The following is a 22201-nucleotide window of genomic DNA, read 5'->3' as shown; positions in this document are numbered from 1 at the left end:
TAAACGCTGCTAAAAATACATGACCAAGTGCAGTGGCTTATGCCTGTAATCTCAGCATTTTGGGAGGCCAAGGCAGGACGATTGCTTGAGTCCAGGAGTTCAAAACCAGCCTGGGCAACAAAGCAAGACACCATCTCTACAAAAATAGAAATAAAAAATTAACCAAGCATGGTGGTGCATACCTGTAGCCCTAGCTCTTCAGGAAGCTGAAACAGAAGAATCACTTGAGCCCAAGAGGTTGAAGCTGTAGTGAGCTATAAACACACCACTGTACTCCAGCCTGAATGACAGAGCTAGACCCTTTCTATCTATCTAAATTAATTAATGAAAATAGAATGTAAACTGGAGAACCCTATTATAATCAGCACTGTTGTCATAATTATCGTATACTGCTCTGTGAATTAACATAGACCATGTGTCACATCATCCTTCTGGCCAAGTGGCTATGTATGTGTGTGTGATACACTTATACATGCAAATAACCTCCCACACACACTCACAGTCACACACACACACACATGCACATACACACACACTTATACACATTCAAGTACACATTCATTCACACACACGCAAGCATGCACACATTGTTAGCCAAAGCTTGATAACCCACACTTAGTTTTGATGAAATTAAATCCTACCATCAACACTTAAAATGTAACCAGTCCCATTATCCTCACTGCTATTGGGCTCAGCAATCTGCAAGAGTCTTGGAGTTATCACTTAGTATTCACACCAAGGCACCTTTTTTAAGCTCATAAAAACTTTTCAGTCAACAATGACTTTCATGACTTTGCTGAGTTGATATTTTATGTAAATAGTCAGCAGATATAAATGACTTCAAGTAAACATAAACTCCTAAAACATCGTAGGGACACATAAACAAAGGATTGAGAGTAAATAAAAGATTTAAAGGTTTAAATGCATATTTTGGCAATCATACAATGCCTGTTCCAAAGAATTCGTTTTGACTTCCCACATCTATGTCATTTTCATTTTTATTAGTTCTCCTCAAACAGATTTATATGATAATGGCCATTTTTCATGAGAGTGGGAAAAAGAAGGAAAAAAAAAAAAAAGACTACAAGCCAAGAGAGGAAAAGAGGGAACTGCTCTTTCAATATTGTTAAATCCTAAAAGAAATGCAAATTAATTACTACTTCAATGTATGTTAGAACACCTAAATTTGAGGGGCTTCAAAGAAAAACCTATCTCCTTTTGTAACTCCAAGTGCAAATTTAGATTCATGAATGGCCACTCCTGGAAGCAGCAAGTCTCAGATTCTCCATGGGCAAGTCTAAATGAAAGCAAGCAACCATTTCTCTCATTAGTTAGTATTTGCCAGGATCTCTGGAGATGGGATGGCCTGAATTCATCTCTTTGGAGTATTTTCAAAGCACTACTTTAAAAAGAGTTAAAAGTGATTTTAACTCTTGCATGCTATTTCCAGGATTTACTTCATCTATTCACGTCTCATCACACGGTAAGCAAGCATCTGCTCTTTTCTGGGAGAACTATTCACAGGCCCCGTTCTCAAAGAGCTCAGACAGTCATGGGCCAGGGGGCCAACAGAAGAGTAGACCATAAGTTACAATCCAGTGTGCAGGGCTGTGGGTGTGAGGTAGTCCAGGTGACTTACAGCAGCCTCAAAAGGATATGAAAGAAGCTGGGCTTCCAGAAGGAAGAGGGGTCATGGGTGGCTGGGAAGCCTGGTTAGTGAGCAGTCACTCTCTCTCCAGTGAGGAAAGCATAAGGGAATAATGGGGTTAAACTTCAGAACCAGGTAATTATTTTAAGAGGTGCCAAATCAGGGGCACAGGCAAGCCCCATTGCAAAAAGAGGTGGTGAAAATTCATGGCAGAGGCAGGAGCATATTTAGATAACTACATTAATTCCAGTCTTGATTCTGAAAGACTGCCTTAAAACTTGGTAATGCTTAGTGAATGGACACTTGGCTGTTTAGTTCATACTCCAGTGAGACAATGTATGGTTCTTTTTTCTCTTTCTGGAGGTGAGGTAGGAGAACCAAGCACAATAATTCACAAGTAGAAAATGGGAGCTTAGGATTAGAACCCTTGGAGGTTGACTCCCAGTCCACTGATCTTTCTCCTCCACCACACTTTCCATCCTAGGTTCATTGTCCTAAGTTTTCTCTCTGATAAAGCTGACAATTCTATTTTAATCAGCAAGGGTAGACAACATTTTACTTTATCCCTTTTTGGCCACTCACATCAATTCTTTCTAGTGCATTAGGTTTGTTAAGTATGGTTGCTAAGACCAGGAAGTTTGTGATCCATAGAGCATGTTACTGAGAAGTCACTTCTGTTAAAAGATTTTTTTTTCATTTGAGATAAAAACATGACTCTCATGCAATATAAATTGAACACATGTCAGAATTTTTACATGGCTCATTAATTAATGAGAGAACCAGTAAGATGTTCCACCTGATTGAAAGGAGAACTCAATACATCACATGTACATAGGCAATGAGGAATGCTGACGGGAATTTATAAATAGGTGCAAAACCATTCAGTATTCACAGGATAAAGGGTAATAACTGACTATATTCCACCAGGCAAAATTCACTTGCATTTCTGTGGACAAAAATAACTTATATGAATGTCAGTTTTCTACAACTTGCTTGAGATGTAAAATAGCTCAAAGGCATCGACAAAGGGGAGGTAATCTGAAAGGATGTGCCAGACAGGACTCCCAGATCAGTCATGTTTTTTGCCCATTTCAAAGTCTTTCATAATTTTTCCTAGCATCCTCTTGAGTTCTTTTAATAAATCTCAGAGGTTACCCAAGCAAGTAGTATTTCACAAAAGGAGAAAACTTGAGTTAGAATGGTTAAGTCATTTATTATAAGCCATAGAATCTCCTAAAAAGTAGTATTAAAATAGAGATTCCTGGGCTTCACCTTAGCCTAGAGAGTCAAATCCTACTTGGAAATCTGTATGGGTAAATGTCCTCCTGGATTCTGATTATCTGAGAACAACTGTGACTTATCCAAAGATATGCAGTGGGCCAGTAGCAGACTCAAAAACCAGAACAGAGGTTTCCCGATTCTGTCAATGCTCCGTACACAGATCTGCATTGGCTTTCTGACCTGTGACTTGTGTACGTTCTAATGTCCTTCACCCTGCAAGGTTTCAAGACCGAGTAAGACAGAATAAGACTCCCTTGGTGTCTCGTTTCTATTCTCTAAGTACATTACTGCTTGGCAAATGCATCAACTTAATTAAAACTAAATGTAATTCTAATGCACCAATTTGATTTAAAAATAATCTTCACAGTCACCAGGACATCAAAATGCAATTAAAGCTATTTGAGGAAAGTCTCTGATGCATATTATGCTCTGATGCTGCACTATGTCAAGAAACCCAGATGTTCCCAAATGTCACTAATGTGTTTAGCAGCCTCCCTCTCACTCAAATGCCTCTCTCAATTAGGTTCTGGAGAGTGTGATCCATGACAGTTCAAGAACATTTACCAAATTCCTTCCAAATTGCCCTTTAGTTGAATGCTTTTCTCTGAGCTGGTCTATGGACTTGGGAAAGCACAGGCAGTCTTGTGAATATCAGGCATAAGACAAAATCAAAATGCAAATTCAGGAGTTACTTATTACATACCCATGTGCCAAGACTGTAAAAGATTCTGGACCAAGATAATGTAAATTGGGAAATAAGTCTGGTGAAAAATTAAGTCATAGATCTCAGATTAATGGAGCCATTTGGCTGGCTCCTTTTTCTGCCCCCTTCAGCTTGGTTTTTCAAGGGTATCTAGTTTTGCTGAGTGACTGGTTGCTATAAACTTGATTTAAGGTTCTTTTTCCCTAATGAATGAGAAAGGGTAGGAAATATTAAAGAGGCTCAAAATAACTATATAGTAAAGTGAGCAGTTCTGATGAGTTTTGACATGGCATGGGTGGTGCAAGAGACTGCCTGATTTAGTGGAGTTAGTCATAGATTCAAACCCTGCCTGTAAATGGTGAAATCTCTCTTAGCCTGCCTACTTGTATGAAAATGCAACTGTTCATGACAACAGTTAGTGAACATTGCCATCGCCCTCTAGGCTCAACCCTGCCAACATCTCCATTACAATCAGCCACCTGGGTAATAGAATACTAGATCCAGCTCCTGGGCCCTGATACACCTTTGTGGTCACTTCGTGGAGTAGACAAGGAAGGGGAAGAGGGACAGTATGAAAAGAGGGAGAAGGTTTTCCATAGCTCCGAATCACACCAAATGTTAGTGTCTGAAGCTACTGAAGTCAAAGGCTATTTCATTAACCAACCACCTCTGCCAAAAACCTAATGAGATATAAACGTAAAACGCAATGATTAGAATAAATCTTCTAATTTACAAGTGAAAAAATACAGGTTTACATGAAAATTAGCAATTTTGAGCCTTACTGTATATCAACCACAGTGATAAAGACTTAACTTTGAGGCCAGGCATGGTGGCTCATGTCTGTAAGCCCAACATTTTGGGATGCTGAGGCAGGAGGATCATTTGAGGCCGAGAGTTAGACACCAGCCTGGGCAACATCGTAAGACCCTATAAACAATTTTAAAAGTTAGCTGGGAGTGGTGTCATGTACCTGCAGTCCCAGAGACTTGGGAGGCTGAGGCAGGAGGATTGCTCAAGCCCAGAAGGTAGAGCTGCAGTGACCCATGATTGCACCATTGCACTCCAACCTGGACAACAGAGTGAGACTGTCTCAAAAAAAGAAAAAAAAAGATTTAACTTTGCAAAGTAAATATAGCTCACAATAATTTATCATGCATAATATATAAGTAAATAAATATAATTGAGATAGCCAATCCTCAAAGAGACATGTGTTTGGGATTTTTGTTTGGGATCAATTCTATGCTTATCTGTCATCTCCCCACCACCCTAGCATCTGCTTCTCCCTCAGGAACGACCCTTACCTTAAACAGTTTACTGTCTTTATCCTTTGAAATTACCGACATCTTGAGGGCAGTAACTATTTTACAATGATAGCCACCATCTAATGGGGACTTATCTAAATATGCATTACAAGCATTATGTCATTTAGTCCTCAAAAAATATTGATGGAGTAAGTGCTATTATCCTAACCTTACAGATAAGAAAACCCCAGCTTAGATAATTTTTTTTCATTTTTGTATCCCCCTATGCACACCCAATAACTGAAATTTTATAAATATTTAGAAAATACTTGAAAGTCATATAGTTTTCCTAGGATAAATGTGCAGAAATGGAGGAGTGAGACAAGACTCATTTTCTTTGAATTTTAAAACATTCAGAAAACAAAGGCCCTAGGCCATTCTGCTTTGACCATGTGCTTCCCACAGTAAGACCAATCTGAGCTCTCAGGTTGTCTCAGATAGTGGAGAAAGTGTTTCTCTCGGAAGCAGCGTCCTCATCTGGAGGGTGTTATGTCTCCTCTCGTAGGAATTTGTGCTCTACTTGGGGATTGGAGAGAGGCTGGGCTGGGCAGGGTGTGCCTCAGGACACCTCACACTCCTCCCTCCAAGAGCCCACCCTGGAAGATCTTGCAGAATAGTTCCACGTAGCTGGCCAAGCTCAGTTTTTATCATTCATACCCTCTGTGTACACTGAGTCCCTGCAGACAGTTTACCTGGTGGTGGAAAAGATGGTTCCAATGCCCACATGAAAAATCGAGAAATAAGAGAGACAGAAAGACTGCTGAGAATGAACCCAGAAAGCAACCATTAGTTCTCACACACATGCGTGCAAGTACACACACACTTGAAATTAAACCCTGTCCTGCTCACTGTAATTCTGTAGTTACTTTTGTTATTTTATTCTAATTCTTGCAAGCCTGCCGCCCTTTCACCATTTCAAGAGTTCCTATAAATCATTATATAACCAACTTGAAAATCTTCCTCTGGGCCTATGGCAAATTTTACTGAGCAAACAAAAGCAAAAGGCCAGCTGTGGTGTTCTGACCTCTTTTCACTAAAGGAAACTGATGCTTCAATTGTTTATGAATTGCATTATACTTTACATCGTGGTATACAATTGTGGATTACAATGTAAGCAAAACCTGTACCTGAATGTACAATGCTCTGACTGAATTAAGCAAAGGAACCTTTTAAGTAATTGGGGGCCCATCAAATTGGTCCCAAGAATTTGGAAATAAAGAGTTAAATTGCAAAATCTAGATGTAATGGATCAAGAACATAAAGTCTCCTAAAAGCAAGAGAATAACTATTAGGCCAGAGAAGGACTTTTCTCAAATGTGCCTGTAGTGTGATAACCCGAATGAAGAAAGAAATTATTCCATGGAAAGGACCTGACAGCCACAGAAACATGAAACAACTGAGGGCAGAGTCATGGATTAGCCAGTGTCTAACCTGGGGAAAGGACAAATTTAAGCATTAGGCCACCATTCCTCTGGGACCAATGGCAAGGCTCTCCCTAAATTGAGCCAGTTGGCGGAATGTTTTCATTTGTTTCTTTGATGGTATCGCACAACACACCAACACCATGGCAAGAGAAGAGAACTGAACTAAGAAAGGGTTCAGAAGAAAACTCACAGTTGAGAGTGAAGGGCTGCCACTAAGGGCAACACAGAAGGTTGCCCTGGAAGTCAGGGTAACAGCAAGCTGGAGCTACAGTAGGCGGATTATGTATGTATGGCAGGCAGCGGGGTAGTCTAGGTTTCCAGGGGCTCCCTGTATATTGATTAATTTGAATAATTTTCACAGGTTCTAGGGCACAGAGGATGCCCCTCATTATCTAGTACCTGGCTCTAGAGTGGGACATTAGGGGTGGTACAGAGTGGCCCAGAGTATAAGAGCCCTCATCAGGGAGTTGTTGTGGTGGGGACTTAATCAGCTGCTTAAGAAGGGGAACTGACCAGCCTCTAGCTAGAGCCTCAAAACTGCGTCAACACTCATTTTTAAAAAGTAATAATAAATGGGCCAGGCGCAGTGGCTCATGCCTGAAATCCCAGCACTTTGGGAGGCTGAGGCAGGCGGATCATGAGGTCAGGAGTTCGAGACCAGTCTGGCCAATATGGTGAAACCCTGTCTCTACCAAAAATACAAAAAATCAGCCAGGCCTGATGGCGGGCACCTGTAATCCCAGCTACTCAGGAGGCTGAGGCAAGAGAATTGCTTGAACCTGGGAGGCAGATGTTGCAGTGAGTCCAGATAGCGCCACTGTACTCCAGAGTAAGTGGATGACAGAGTAAAGCTGGGTGACAGCCTGGGTGACAGAGTAAAGCTCTGTCTCAAAAAAAATAAAATAAAATAAGAAGAAGAAGAAGCAGCTATGTGACACAGAGTGGTATCTTGCATGCCTACTCAGATCTACCACCTAGAGCCCAGTGTTGAAAAGGATTCTAAATCAGAGTGCAGGATTTAGAATCCTGTGGGAAAGAGTGCTGAGATTGTCGGGTAATGCCTGGAAGGGTAAGGAGGCAGTAAAAAATCCCACAAGCCACAGATTTGCTGGCCTAGATGTTAGAGAGTTACTATCTTGGGTTCAAGGGCTCCCCTAGAGCAAGATCCTCTCTATATTGAAAAAGAGGCATTAGCTATCTCTGCCAGGTGCTTAGAGTATTTGACTAATCTCAAGAGGAGTCTACTGGTCCTTTTTGGCTACACCTTCTAATTTCCCTCGTAGTCCTTAAGCCAATTTACAACTATATACTTATTAATTATACATATATGATATATCTATTATTTATCTATTTATTAAATGTTTTATTATCTATTTACTTGTTTATTATCTATCTTTCTCACTAGGCTATTAGTTCTAGTGAGGATTTTATTCACCAAAGTAAACCCAGTGCCTAGTAAGATGACACTCTTTCAGAGCCCACATTCTATAAATATTTGTTGAATGAGTGGGTAAACAAAAACAAAGGAAATAATAAATGGATCAATAAATCACTCACCAAGCAATTTTCTGATCCTGGTGGAGCTCTTTTTTAGGAAAAGACAGAACACTCATCACACTTCAAGAAGTATGTCTGGTATTTCTCAGAAGATTATAGCCTGTTATCCCAGTGAGTGCCTTATTCTAATATGTAATTTAGTTAACGAGGGTCAAGTGCTGGGGACTGTCCACCTGTGAGCACAGTCAAGCGTGAGCCTCTGAGTAGACTATAAAATAGAGGTCGGATTCAGGCAGCATCCTCTTTCACCCTTAGGGAAAGGTACCTCCCAGTCTCCCTCTTTCACTCTTAGGGAAAGGTACCTCCCCCAACTTTATTCCCTATTTACAGCTTCTGCCAGAGCAGCAGCACAGTCATTGTATTTGATACTAACTCGTGGTTTCTTAGGTTACTAGTTTAAATAAAATCTGCTGGGGCTTAGAAGATTTTTCTACATTGACTTTCATCCTTGACGCTTAATTAAATCCCTGACCTGAGAAAGAGTGATTTTCAGCCATCTCGCTTTCTGTGGCATCAGCATGAAACTGTGACTGTTGAAATCCAAAATGCCAGTTGTGCTTAATGCTCCAGGGGTGACAAGCCTGTTATATTTGGAATCCCTGATGAAGATAGATATTAACTGAGAATTGAAAATGACAGCGAAGGAGATTGAATCAGAATAGCAAAATGAATACGCAAATCTACTTTTGCTCCAATTCCTAAACGTGTCAGAAAATATTTTTTTTAACACATCTGTAACAGTACTAGAAAACAAGAATGCATGCTAAGAGAGAACCAGAAATCTTGGGAATTTCCTCGCAGACTACAGCAAATGCAGTTGAGTTGTGAACAATGAAGATGACCAGAGACCAAAGAATACTCGGGACAAAACAGCTATAGAAGGGGGAGCACATTTAAAGAGACACAGAATGCTCCGGACTTCACTGAAGAGTGTGAAGAGTCTGCAGTGGATTGATTGTATTAATGGCCCTAATTATTCATCCCTCCCTATATTCATGCCCGTGTCATGGGACTTTGCAGTTCCTCTCAAAACAGAGGTGGAGCCTGTTACCCTATCCCTTGAGTCTGAACTGGCCTTGAGACTTGCTTTGGCCAATGAAATGAAGCAAAGTGACAATGTGTCAGTTCTGGATCTAAGCCTTAGAGACTTCATGTGCTTTGCATGTCTCCATGCGCTGCTCCTGAACCTTGACCATTGCTATGAAACTGACCTTCCAAGGAATGGGAAATGTGGACTAGGGCAAAATCACCCCAGTCGCCTCAGCAAAAGCCAACACCCAAGCCTGTGAGGGAGCCATGGGGGTTTTGTGGCTGTTTATCACACAGCATTACTGTGACAATACATAATTGATACAGTCTCAACTGTATTCATAGCACCACATTACTACTTATAATGAACAATTGGCAGCAATGATGCTGGACTCCAGAATTAAGCCAACACCTGTACTCTAAAGAAAAAGAACCCACGCCTAAGGAGGGCTCTAATGTGAGCACAGAAGCCTGGGAAAGAACTGTGTTGAGATAACTCTGGACCTTCAGACCTTCTAGAGGGCATGGGAAAAAGGAAAAGGCAGCTCTACTTAGGAGAAAAATAAACTGACCTATTCTCTCCCCAAGGGTAAGAAAATCCTCCTTGCTATAGCTATTAGGACAGGAGGAGGAGGCGGCACCATACTGCTTACCTGCTATACATTCAAGTATGTAAAAGGGAGATGCACCAATTGGCACATGCTGCTCCTTTCAACAGGGCCTGTAAATAGCCCTTGCACTTGAGAGAGAGACCCATGGCAGATCACAGATATCGAATAGTGGAGAAGCCTGTCCACATCCACCTACCTCCATTTTCAGTCTTTCATAAAAAGAGACGACCAAGAAACATTAGATTTTAGAAAAAATACTTGATATGAAAAAGAAGTAATAAGATAAAGGATAGGCCAACTAAATTCAGAGGAAACAAATGTTCAGTAAAAGAAAGAAGCCGGGCATGGTGGCTCATGGCTGTAATCCCAGCACTTTGGGAGGCCGAGGTGGGTGGATCACGAGGTCAGGAGATCAAGACCATCCTGGCTAACAAGGTGAAACCCTGTCTCTATTAAAAATACAAAAATTAGCCGGACGTGATGGCAGGCGCCTGTAGTCCCAGCTACTCGGGAGGTTGAGGCAGGAGAATGGCATGAACCCAGGAGGCAGAGTTTGCAGTGAGCTGAGATTGTGCCACTGCACTCCAGCCTGGGCAACAGAGCAAGACTGCATCTCAAAAAAAAAGAAATATTGTTTTGAAAATATAATAATCTCTGTACAATCCATTATAACATTGCATCCATGATGGAAAGCCACTTTCAGAACTCTTTCAGAAAAGAACAAGGAAATAATGAGAAATTAGAAAAAAAGAAAACTTTCAGAAATAATAAAGAACCCTTAGAAACTATTTTTTTCTAAAAATATTTTCTGAAAACTTTTTCTGAAACAATTCTCAGTATTATAATAAATAATAGAAAAGCCCAAATACAAAATAAATGATCAGGAAAATATAATTGAGAAAAAGATTTAAGAACATAGAGGAAAATAAGACTGTAGGTGTGTAAGAAAGACAAAAAATGTGAGGATGGATTCAGAAGGTCCAGCATGTGTTGACTAGAAGTTCCAGAAGGAAAGAAGAGAGAACATCATAAATGGGAGAAAAACATGAAAGAAATAGTAGAGAAAATTTTCCCAGTGTGAAAAATAGCAGTCTTCCGATTGTTACAGCTGTGTTGAATAGAAACAATAACAACAAAAACACATTAGTCTTCAGCCAAACCCAAGTAATTATCGATGAATGATGTAGACACACACACCCACATGCACACATACACAAATCTAGTACAAAACTCCAATTACACCAGCATAAAAGGTGGCAGGCGGGAAAAATGGAGCTAAGCAAAAGTGTGCTAGGTTTTGAGAAGGTATTGGGAAGGTATAGATAATGATAAAGATAATGACCAATTCTACATGTACACATCTATTTATAAATGTAAGTGCGTGGGAAGGAGTCTAGAAGGACACACAGGGAATGGGAGGTAGATCATGGGGCTGAGAAGAAGGGAGATTTGTATCTTGAAATGTATCAACTTCTAAATTTTGGAGCTTTATGATCATTTATGTATCAAACTATAGGTAACAGTTATTTTTGGCCAGGCACGATGACTCATGCCTGTAATCCCAACCCTTTGGGAAGCCAAGGCAGATGGATTACAAGGTCAGGGGATTGAGACCATCCTGGTCAACATGGTGAAACCACCTCTCTACTAAAAATACAAAACCTAGCTGGGCATGGCAGTGGGTGCCTGTAATCCCAGCTACTTGGGAGGCTGAAGCAGGAGAATGGCTGAACCAGCGAGTCAGAGGTTGCTATGAGCTGAGATCGCGCCACTGCACTCCAGCCTGGCGACAGAGCAAGACTCTATCCAAAAAAAAAAAAAAAAAAAGGTTATTTTTAAAATACAGCATAAAATCATGTTTGCCTTCAATGTGTAATAAAGCTATTTTCTTGGGTAGGAAGAACTTATAAAAGTTATATTTACTTTACTTCTATTTCTTTTAAGACTATTTGTGTAAATGAGAAATGATTACTCCTGACTTTAAAGTATCTTATTTTTCTTTTTTTTACCTTTACCCAACTCATTCATTCTTCATTTTAGGCCAGGAGACATAATTACTCTTTTAGAGGATTCCAATGAAGACTGGTGGAAAGTAAGTGTTCCTCTTTCTTTAGAAAAAAAAAAAAGAGAAAATCAGTTGATAACTATAATTACAATACATGCTACAATTGTGGATGCATGCCTCCTTTTTCCTTTCAGGGGAAAATTCAAGACAGAATTGGCTTCTTTCCTGCCAACTTTGTTCAGAGACTACAACAAAATGAGAAGATTTTTAGATGTGTTAGAACCTTCATTGGGTGTAAGGAACAGGGGCAGATAACACTGAAAGAGAATCAGGTGAGTAAATCACACAAACACATTCCAGATATGAGCCAAATAGGGTGTCATTTTAATAAACATAATAATATGTATAAATCTGAATGAGTGGGGTCACATTCAAAGTATGTACTTTGAGAAAGGATATACTTACTCCAATGATATCAGTGTTGTAGGAGCAAAACATGCAAACTAAAATTTTAGGAATCTCACTTGGTGATACCTGTTCATAAAGGAAACATCATAGCAGCAGGTGAGGACATCTCGTCCCCCATGCTCTTCTCTGAGGACCACTGGTCTCTGATGTGGGCAGCTTCTCTCATTCAGGCTCTGAGTTAGTGTCCACCAATGGTGTGGTTAATTTTTCAATGCTCTCTAATGAATACTTTGTCATTAGTTGTTGCTGTTAGGAACCTCTTGGGTTTTCTTATCTGGACTCCAAGCCTCCACCTGTTCACTGAAGCCCATAACAGCTTCATATCACTGCAAACGACAATAGACTAAACTTAGATAACCAGATACTATCTCAGGCTCATAAATGAACGTCTCTGTACGTATAATCTAGGGGTGCCTGTCACCGTCTTGCTCCAGGGCCAAGTTGAATGTAGAGTTCTCTTTGATGCTGTCAATTTTCCTGAGAAGTAAAATGTGAACCCCTACATTTTTATGTCTTTAAGCTCCACCATCTCACGGCTGGAATGTTGATAGAGACAAACAGCATTCTCACACCTTAACTCTCTGGCCTACTCTTCCTCTCTTTGTCTTCCAGCAGAGAGAGGCCTTCCTGCCCTCCCTTCTTTTCTGACTGCAGCTCCCCTCAGGTCATATCCTGTGTCCTCACTACAGAGTGAAATAAAATGCTCAGACTTATGGCCGGGCTCAGTGGCTCACGCCTGTAATCCCAGCACTTTGGGAGGCCGAGGAAGGTCCATCATGAGGTCAAGGGATGGAGACCATCCTGGCCAACATGGTGAAAACCCGTCTCTACTAAAAATACAAAAGTTAACTGGGCATGGTAGCACACGTCTGTCATCCCAGCTACTTAGGAGGCTCAGGCAGGAGAATCGCTTGAACCAGGGAGGTGGAGGCTGCAGTGATCTGAGATCGCACCACTGCACTCCAGCCTGGTTTGTTCTTGATATATTAGTGGAGGATTTGGAGAATTAAAAATTTATTTTCTCTCCCAATAAAGTCTCACAGGGGACTTTACTTTTCAACTTCGGAAGTCAAAATCTTTCCTCTGTTTCTTTCTGCATTCTTGGTATAAGAATTTTGTTATTTCCCAAGGTAATAAATGCCTGAAGTTGAAATTGATGAGGCTCGCCCTCCAAGGTAGTTCAAAATGAAACAGGCATTGATAATTTTCATACATCTCTGTTCAATAGAGTTGCGGAAAACACATCTTGAATGTCTTTTTTAGGATTGCCTCGAAGACAGTTTCTCAGTCACACAAGAAAATCAGTCATTACCTTGAAATTATAGCTGATTTATCGTTTTAAAAATTGTTTTGCCCCACTTAATCAGCCATTGTATATTCCACATGGAGCTTTAACTGACTTTACCATTTTCAAACTAACAAATATATCCTCAAAGAATAATAATTTACCTTTTCTTTTTGTTTTTTTCTTTTCTTTTTTTTTTTTTTTTTTTTTTTTTTTTTTTGAGATGGAGTTTCACGCTTGTTGCCCAGGCTGGAGTGCAATGGCGCCATCTCGGCTCACAGCGACCTCCACCTCCCGAGTTCAAGGCATTCTCCTGCCTCAGCCTCCAGAGTAGCTGGGATTACAGGCATGAGCTACCGCACCTTGCTAATGTTTTTTCTATTTTTAGTAGAGACGGGGGTTTCTCCATGTTGGTCAGGCTGGTCTTGAATTCCAGACCTTAGGTGATCCACCCTACTTGGCCTCCCAAAGTGCTGGAATTACAGGTGTGAGCCACTCATGCCCAGCCGATTTACCTTTTCTTTATGGCTATTCAAAAGAATCTTTAAAAGAAAAATCTAAAGAAAAATGATACCCTGGAGTACAGCTTTTTTAAAAAGAAATATAACTCACCCTCCCTTTATATTCAAGTAAGTGAAAATCATTGAAAACAAGAGACCGATAATTCTGAGTATTACTTTCCCTATATATTTTAACAAAGGTGGGGATGGAGTCATTGAAACTGGCACTTTCATAAATGCTAGGGGACATTAGTCCACTCATTTGGACACTGATTTGGTACCATGTGCTTAGAGCCATGAAATTGCTCAACTTCATGAATACAGTAATTCCATTTTCTATAATGTATCCAAGAAAATAACCTAAAGTAAACAGGGAGAGACTTTATGCAAAACGACAGTCATCAGAGTGATGTTCATGATGGTGAGAATTAGGAACAATTGCACAGACAACGGACATGATTAATTCAATGACAATATTTTCATTAATGGACAATGTTAGGAACCTAAGCAATTGTGATGGTGTTATGATAATATTATGGAATTGGAATAGTGGAATCCGAACCCAGATCCCAGTCACTGTTCTCCCAAGGTAAACACAAAGGGAGAGATGCAGATGGGGCCTGAAGCCCTGTTTTCATTCATGGAACCATAGTAAACCAGACAGAGTACCAGATGTGATCTAGAGACCTAAGAGGCCTCACCACAGCCCACCCACCTTACCACCACCGCCATGGGCTGGTCTGAATCTGAGGATCTAATGGTACCAGATGCCCCATGGGAGAAAAGGAGCAGAAAGGACTGTGGCAAAACTGGCGTAAGATGCCCCAATTCCTTCCCAGAAGGAACAAGAGAGAAGGAAGCTTTAAGAGACAGTGAGAAACCCCCGGCACCTGTGATACAATCAGATCTTCTGTCTTTGGAGAAGTGAGGAGGGACCTAGGAGAGAGGGCAAATATCTTCAGATATTGTGTCACCATCTTAAATGATGGCTTCCTAAACCATGAACAGATAAATATTAATGATACAATAGTAGTATAAAATTTTACGGCTTTTTTCTCTTCCATTTAGATTACTTTCATGGTATATATTTACAAAAATAAAATTTAAACAGTAGCACAATTTAAAATACTCAATCTTGTCTTTTGAATCTGATAACATAAAGGTGCACAGTGTTGCTGTGATTTTCCTGGGCCTCAACTTTGCACATGTGTACACAAATGCACACACACAACACACACATCACCACATCCAACAATTGCTATATCGAATTGCATTATCTGCTGCTGCTTGTATAGATGCAACAACCTCAAGAGGTGTAATGCCATCTAACGATTTTTGGTTGTTAAAATCTTTAATATCCTTAGGAAATTGGGTCACTGGACTCTATGGTTTCACCCTGGTTTTACAGTTTGACTTGAAATTGACATCCTTCCCTTTTATAAAAATTGCTTATATGACACTTAGGACACATTGCATTTTGTAAATTGCATAAGCTCTCTTTTACCCGGTTGCTTGTAGACAGAATATGTGTTTAAATAGATCAAAAGTCATCAATGTGCTGACATGAAATATACCTCACTTAAGAGCACTTGATCCTTCATTTTCTGCCGAAAGTTGTCTGTTCCCCCTGGGGCTGTTATTTGCCAACCTATCACTTGCCTGCACACTCCCCAAAGAGGTAACAGCAGAAGCCAGCATCTGCCTATGAAGAGCAGTGGCATCCGAAGATTCCCCATAATGACAATACCCCTGGAAACCTACTACCCTTACCCCTGGAAGACTGCACTGACCGACCACTCTGTCTCCCATAAAAGTATATGCAAACCCCACATGACTATTCCTTTTTGGATGTGATGACCTGTTTTGGGGTCTGCTTTTTGAAAAAGAACCTTTTATCTCTAGTCCCTGGCTCACAGAAAAGGAAAGAACAAATTAATACTGTCTTAAACATTGTCACAATAATAATTCTTATAAGAATCGTAATTATTAGTCATTATTTAATGTCATACAGACACATTGTATAAATAAAGTTTATACACATACGTGTGAATTTTATGGATTCATTATTTCTATTTTATAAATGAGAAAACAAACACTCAGAGAGGTTATGTGCCTTGCTTAAGGGGCAAAAACCTAGTGAGTGTCCAGGCTGGAACATAAACACAGGTCTGCAAACTCCAAGTCAAGGCTTTCCACTAGCCATGTGCCCTGAACAACGTGGAAATCACTCTGAACAGTAAAGAGCAGCTTCGTTCCTAAGGATGGCGAGTGTCATAAAGGCAGCTGTCTTGGGACCAAAGGACTCCTTGAAAACAAGTTCTTGCTCATGTGGGCTCCCTATTGAGTCATTCTTGATTCCAGGCAAAGGCATCCTCATCCGACTGACACCCCATCTCTGATGCGATACACAACTCACAAAGCAAATGGGCACTTTTCCCAGCTTGATTCCATGCCAACACTTCAACCTTCCCCAAGTTTACCCAACTGTATCCTTCCTGATTCAAAAATTTGGGAAGTCTTTTGAATAAAATAAATTTGGGAAGAATGTTCATCTTTATTGGCAAAGTGTTGTTCAATAATCTTGCTAGCATTTTTTTTTTTCAGAATAATCTTATGCTTTCCCATTTGAGGTCAAACATTGTTTTTATGCTATTAAAATACAATCAGTGAAACCAAAAGGCAAATTAAAATTTGCTCAAGTTGATCAATTGCTACAAGCAGAACATCTGTTCAGTGACTCCCACCAATTCCTTGGCATATTCCTCACAATTTTTTTTCTGGAAATGGGCCTCATACCTGCGTTCTCTGCCCTCATGGTTAAACTGAATCTGTTAGGGGTTGGGGTGTGGAGGAGGTAAGGCAAACAATTCAGCCTCTTCAGCTAGACATGTTCAAGATGCAACAGAGCATTTCAGCCTGAACCTGGAACCAAATGGATCTGCTCATAATTATTGTCTTATTTTATTTTAGGTTCAGGGGTACAACATGTGCAGGTTTCTTATATAGGTAAATTGCATGTCACGGGGGTTTGGTATACAGATTATTTCACCACTCAGGTAATAAACATAGTACCAATTTTTTAAATACATCAGTCATTTCAAAGAAAAAAAAGTCTTTTAAAAATCCAGTTTAGAAACAAACTTCAAAATTTGTCTTCACTTTAGTGTCCTAAGTTATTTTAGGTAGAAGATTTCAAAATATGTTTGTTAACTGCAGGGAGTATGTAATAGAAAGAGCACAGATACTAGTGTCATAAAGAAATGGATCTATATCCTGTGTGATTTTGACAAAGTAGCCTTTGAATGTCAACCTTCTCATCAGCACAGTAGCATCTCCCTCTTGAATTTGATGTGAGGGTTAAATGTGCTCACCTAGGTAAAGCCTTAGCACAGTGCCTGGCCACCACAGATGCATAGCAGAAGTCATTTTGCTGGCTACCATGATCCCTAACGAGTAAAGCCTAAATGAGGAATTAATCTGCAGTGGTTAATGCCACGTACACTTACCCAGTAAGCACCAGAAAATAGCCAACATGGTATTTATAACCCTACAGACATAAAGAGACAAATGGTCATTAACAAAAAAAATAAAAGAAATTTGATTCTAAAGATAAATGCAATGCACATCTTTGATTAAATCACATTTTCTACCTCTGTGGTTAATCTGCCTCATAATTATTGCATTTTTTTTTTTGCAGAGCTCTTGCTTCCAAATACAGTTAAGTTATTCATTTGTTATGAACACAGTGAGAGTTTGCATTGACACAAGTACATTTTCTATTTCCTCCTCCTCCTCCTCCTCCTCTTCCTCCTCCTCCTCCTTCTTCGTCTTCTTTTTGTGAGGCAGGGTCTCACTCCCTAGGCTCAGGTAATCCTCCCACCTAAGCCTCCCAGTCAGCTGGGACCACAGGTGTGCACCACCATGCCCAGATAATTTTTGTATTTAATGTAGTGATGGGGTTTTGACATGTTGCTAAGGCTGGTCTCGAAGTCCTAGACTCAAGTGATCCCCAGTCTCCCAAAGTACTAGGATTACAGGCATAAGCCACTTCACCTGGCCTCTTCATTTTTAAATTTTAAAATGTATCCTTATTAAATCAACATTAAAATACTATAAAAACATTTCTTTAATGGGAATCACATTGAATCTATAAATTGCTTTGAGCAGGATGGCCATTTTCACGATACTTTTTTTCTATCCATGAGCGTGGAATGCTTTTCCATTTGTTTGTGTCCTCTCTTATTTCCTTGAGCAGTGTTCTGTAGTTCTCCTTGAAAAGGTCCTTCACTCCCCTTGTTAGCTGTATTCTAGGTATTTTAGTCTCTTTGTACTAATTGTGAATGGGAGTTCATTCATGATTTGGCTCTTTGCTTGTCTGTTGTTGGTATATAGTAATGCTTGTGATTATTGAACATTGATTTTGTATCCTGAGACTTTGCCAAAGCTGTGAATCAGCTTAAGAAGCTTGGGCTGAGATGATGGAGTTTACTCGATATAGGATGATGACATCTGTAAACAAGACAGTTTGACTTCCTCTCTTCCTATCTGAACACCTGTTATTTCTTTCTCTTGCCTAATTGCCCTGGCCAGAATTTCCAATACTATGTTGAATAGGAGTGGTGAGAGGGGGCATACTTGTTGTGCCAGTTTTCAAGGAGAATGCTTCCAGCTTTTGCCCATTCAGTATAATATTGGCTGTGGGTTTGCAATAAATGGCTCTTATTCTTCTGAGGTATGTTCCTTCAATACCTAGTTTATTGAGAGTTTCTAAAATGAATGGACATTGAATTTTATTGGAGGCCTTTTCTGCATCTATTGAGATAATCATGTGGTTTTTGTCTTTAGTTCTGTTTATGTGTGAATTACATGTATTGAACCAGACTTGCATCCCGAGAATGAAGCCAACTTGATCATGGTGAATCAGCTTTTTGATGTGCTGCTGGATTCAGTTTGCCGGTAGTTTATCAAGGATTTTTGCATCAATATTCATCAGGGATATTGGCCTGAAATTTTCTTTTTTTGTTGTATCTCTGCCAGGTTTTAGTATCAGGATGATGCTGGCCTCATAAAATGAATTAGGGCGGGGTCCCTCCTTTTCAATTGTGTGGAATAGTTTCAGAAGAAATGGTACCAGCTCCTCTTTGTACCTCTGGTAGAATTCAGCTGTAAATCCATCTGGTCCTGGGCTTTTTTTGGTTGGTAGGCTATTTGTTACTGCCTCAATTTCAGAACCTGTGATTGGTCTATTCAGGGATTCAACTTCTTCCCAGTTCAGTCTTGGGAGGGTGTATGGCCATTGACATTCTTCACAGGATTAGAAAAAAAAAACTACTTTAAAATTTGTATGAAACCAAAAAGGAGCCTGTATAGACAAGGCAACCCTAAGCAAAAAGAACAAAGTTGGAGGCATCCTGCTACCTGGCTTCAAACTATACTACAAGGCTAAAATAACCAAAACAGCATGGTACTGGTACAAAAACAGACACATAGGCCAATGGAAAAGTATAGAGATCTCAGAAATAAGACCACACATCTACAACCATCTAATCTTTGACAAACCTGACAAAAACAAGCAATGGGGAAAGGAGTCCCTATTTAATAAGTGGTACTGTGGAAATGGGCTAGACATATGCAGAAGATTGAAGCTGGACCCCTTTCTTATACCTTATACAAAAATTAACTCAACCATTCAGGACATAGGCACAAGCAAAGATTTCCTGATGAAAACATCAAAAGCAATTGCAACAAAAGCAAAAATTGACAAATGGAATCTAATTAAACTGAAGAGCTTCTGCAAAGCAAAAGAAACTATCAGAGTAAACAGACAGCCTACAGAATGGGAGAAAATTATTGCAATCTGCCCATCTGACAAACGTCTAATATCCAAAATCTACAAGGAACTTAAACAAATTTACAAAAAAAAAAAAAAAAAAAAAAACAACCCCAGTAAAAAGTGGGCAAAGGACATGAACAGACACTTCTCAAAAGAAGATATTTATGTGGCCAGCAAATATATGAAAAAAAGCTCAACATCACTAATCATTAGAGAAATGCAAATCAAAACCACCAAGAGATACTATCTCACTCCAGTCAGAATGGTGATTATTAAAAAGTCAAGACAACAGATGCTGGTGAGGCTGTGGAGAAATAGAAATGCTTTTACACTGTTGGTGGGACTGTAAATTAGTTCAACCATTGTGGAAGATAGTGTGGCAGTTTCTCAGAAACCTAGAACCAGAAATACCATTTGACCCAGCAATCCTATTACTGGATATATACACAAAGGAATATAAATCACTTTATTATAAAGATAAATGCATGCATATGTTCATTGCAGCACTATTCGCAATAACAAAGACATGGAATCAACCCAAATGCCTATCAATGAAAGACTGAATAAAGAAAATATGGTACACATATACCACAGAATACTATGCAGCCATAAAAGGAACAAGATCATGTCCTTTGCAGGGACACGGATGGAGCTGGAAGCCATTATCCTCAGCAAACTATTGCAGGAACAGAAAACCAAACACTGCATATTCTCAGTCCTAAATGGGAGCTGAACAATGAGAACACATGGAAAAAAGGGAGGGAACAACACACACTAGAGCCTATCGGGGCAGGGGTGTGATGGAGTAGTGAGAGGGAGAGTATCAGGATAAAATAATAATGCACATGGACTTAATACCTAGGTGATGGGTTGATAGGTGCAGCAAAGCACTATGGCACACGTTTACCTATCTAACAAACCTGCACATCCTGCACATATATCCTGGAACATAAAATAAAATAAAATTTTTAAAAAAGAAAGCAAAAAATACTGATCTAAAAAGTGGACTTTAAAATACTTAGGAAAATTAATTAAGTCCATAAATTGAACATTTATGTGGAATTTAGTCTATTTTACTCTAGTTGATTGAACATTAAATATCCTCCTGAAAAAAAAAATCTTTAAATTCATGCATAGTTTTATTGCACCTATAGAACCATTTTCATGTATTGTGTTCTATCAAAGCTTTAAAAAAAAACAGAAAAAAAATATTTTATATTACAAAACCAAAAGGCATTTATTTTGGAGAAATTTTGAGGGAAAATATTTTTAAGAGATATAAAAGATAAAATAGAGACCATAAGCAATTCAACAAATAAATTATTACCAACATAAATACTTTGGCATATTTCTTGACAAACTTTTAATTCACATTTTGATATCACATCCTCTTTAGTTTCCTAACGTTTAAAAAATGTAGTCATTAAATGTTTACCAAAACACAGGTTTTAAGAAAGTTTTATTGGAACATAGCTAAATTTATTCCTATATATATGGTCTGCGGCTGCTTTCATGCTACAACTGAACAGCTGAGTTGAGTCATTGCAATAGAGACCAGATGGCCTGCAAAGCCTACAATATTTAGTATTTGGCCCTTTCTAGAAAAAGTTTGCCAATCCTTAGTCTAGATGTACAGGAATGTGTTTAAGTTTCTCCTATTATTGGATATTCAGAGTTTTTATTTTTTAAACTGTTATTGATAACTGCAATGAACATCTTTGAAGCTAAATATTTGTCTCTAACTCTGATTGTTTTCTTAGGGTATACTTTAGAATTTAGAGGAAAACAGATCAAGACTTGTACAATTCTTGATGCATACTGCCAAATTGCATTCAGAAAGGTCTTGCCAACTTACGCTCACGCCAGCTGTTCATGAGCATATCCAGATCATCACATGCTTGCAAGAATTGAACATTATGATAGATTAACAATACTTCATGCTAATCTGCATTTTCTGGATGGTTAAAGAGGCTTACATTTTATCTCATATATATAGGGCATTTATTTTTTCTAATAATCTGTTTATGTACTTTGCGCATTTTCTTACATTATTTAAAAAGTTTTCTACCTTTGAAGAATATTTATATCTGGTGTACCACATGTGACCAATATTTTCTCTAGTTTATCCTCTGTCCTTTGCTCTCAATGCCTCTTTCTCCAGGAGCTTAATCATTCCTTGGTTGGATCATTTCTAGTTTACCATACTTCCTTTATAGTTTGAATGTCTTTATTATTTTACACTTCTTTATCTCTCTCTAATTCCTCCTGAGACTGTTTCAAGATAGTTCTCACTTCACTTTGATTTTCTGAAGTTTCAATTCAGTCTTTCATTGTTTCTAATACATGTTAATTTAGTATTTATTTCTTTGTAGACTTTTCTTCTCTGTCAGCCCCTTTCTTCTAGAGCATATTTTCTTTTCTTTTCTTTAACTTTTAAGTTCAGGGGTACAGTGCAGGTTTATAATACAGGTAAACTTGTGTCCTGGGGATTTGTTGTACAGATTATTTCCTCACCTAGATATTAAGCCTAGCACCCATCAGTTATTTTTTCTGATC

The 22201-nt window shown here is 39.2% G+C and overlaps 1 protein-coding gene and 1 long non-coding RNA gene across 2 annotated transcripts in view; one reads left to right on the top strand and one right to left on the bottom strand.

The window, feature by feature from the left end:
- The window catches only part of LOC105470902 (uncharacterized), an 88877-nt gene that overhangs the window by 44290 nt on the left and 22386 nt on the right, over positions 1-22201 (bottom strand). The window lies entirely within an intron of this gene.
- Positions 1-22201, top strand: part of LOC105470901 (SH3 and cysteine rich domain) — a 175296-nt gene that overhangs the window by 144446 nt on the left and 8649 nt on the right. Inside the window, exons 9-10 of the mRNA XM_011723198.2 lie at positions 11595-11646; positions 11754-11891. Coding sequence (XP_011721500.2) covers positions 11595-11646; positions 11754-11891 — 190 coding nt within the window. The remainder of the gene's footprint in view (positions 1-11594; positions 11647-11753; positions 11892-22201) is intronic.

This window comes from Macaca nemestrina, chromosome 2 (assembly GCF_043159975.1).
Source record: "Macaca nemestrina isolate mMacNem1 chromosome 2, mMacNem.hap1, whole genome shotgun sequence".
In the NCBI taxonomy this organism is placed as follows: domain Eukaryota; kingdom Metazoa; phylum Chordata; class Mammalia; order Primates; family Cercopithecidae; genus Macaca; species Macaca nemestrina.
Note: the sequence above shows the minus strand (reverse complement) of the source record. Positions and strands in the feature narration are given on the sequence as shown.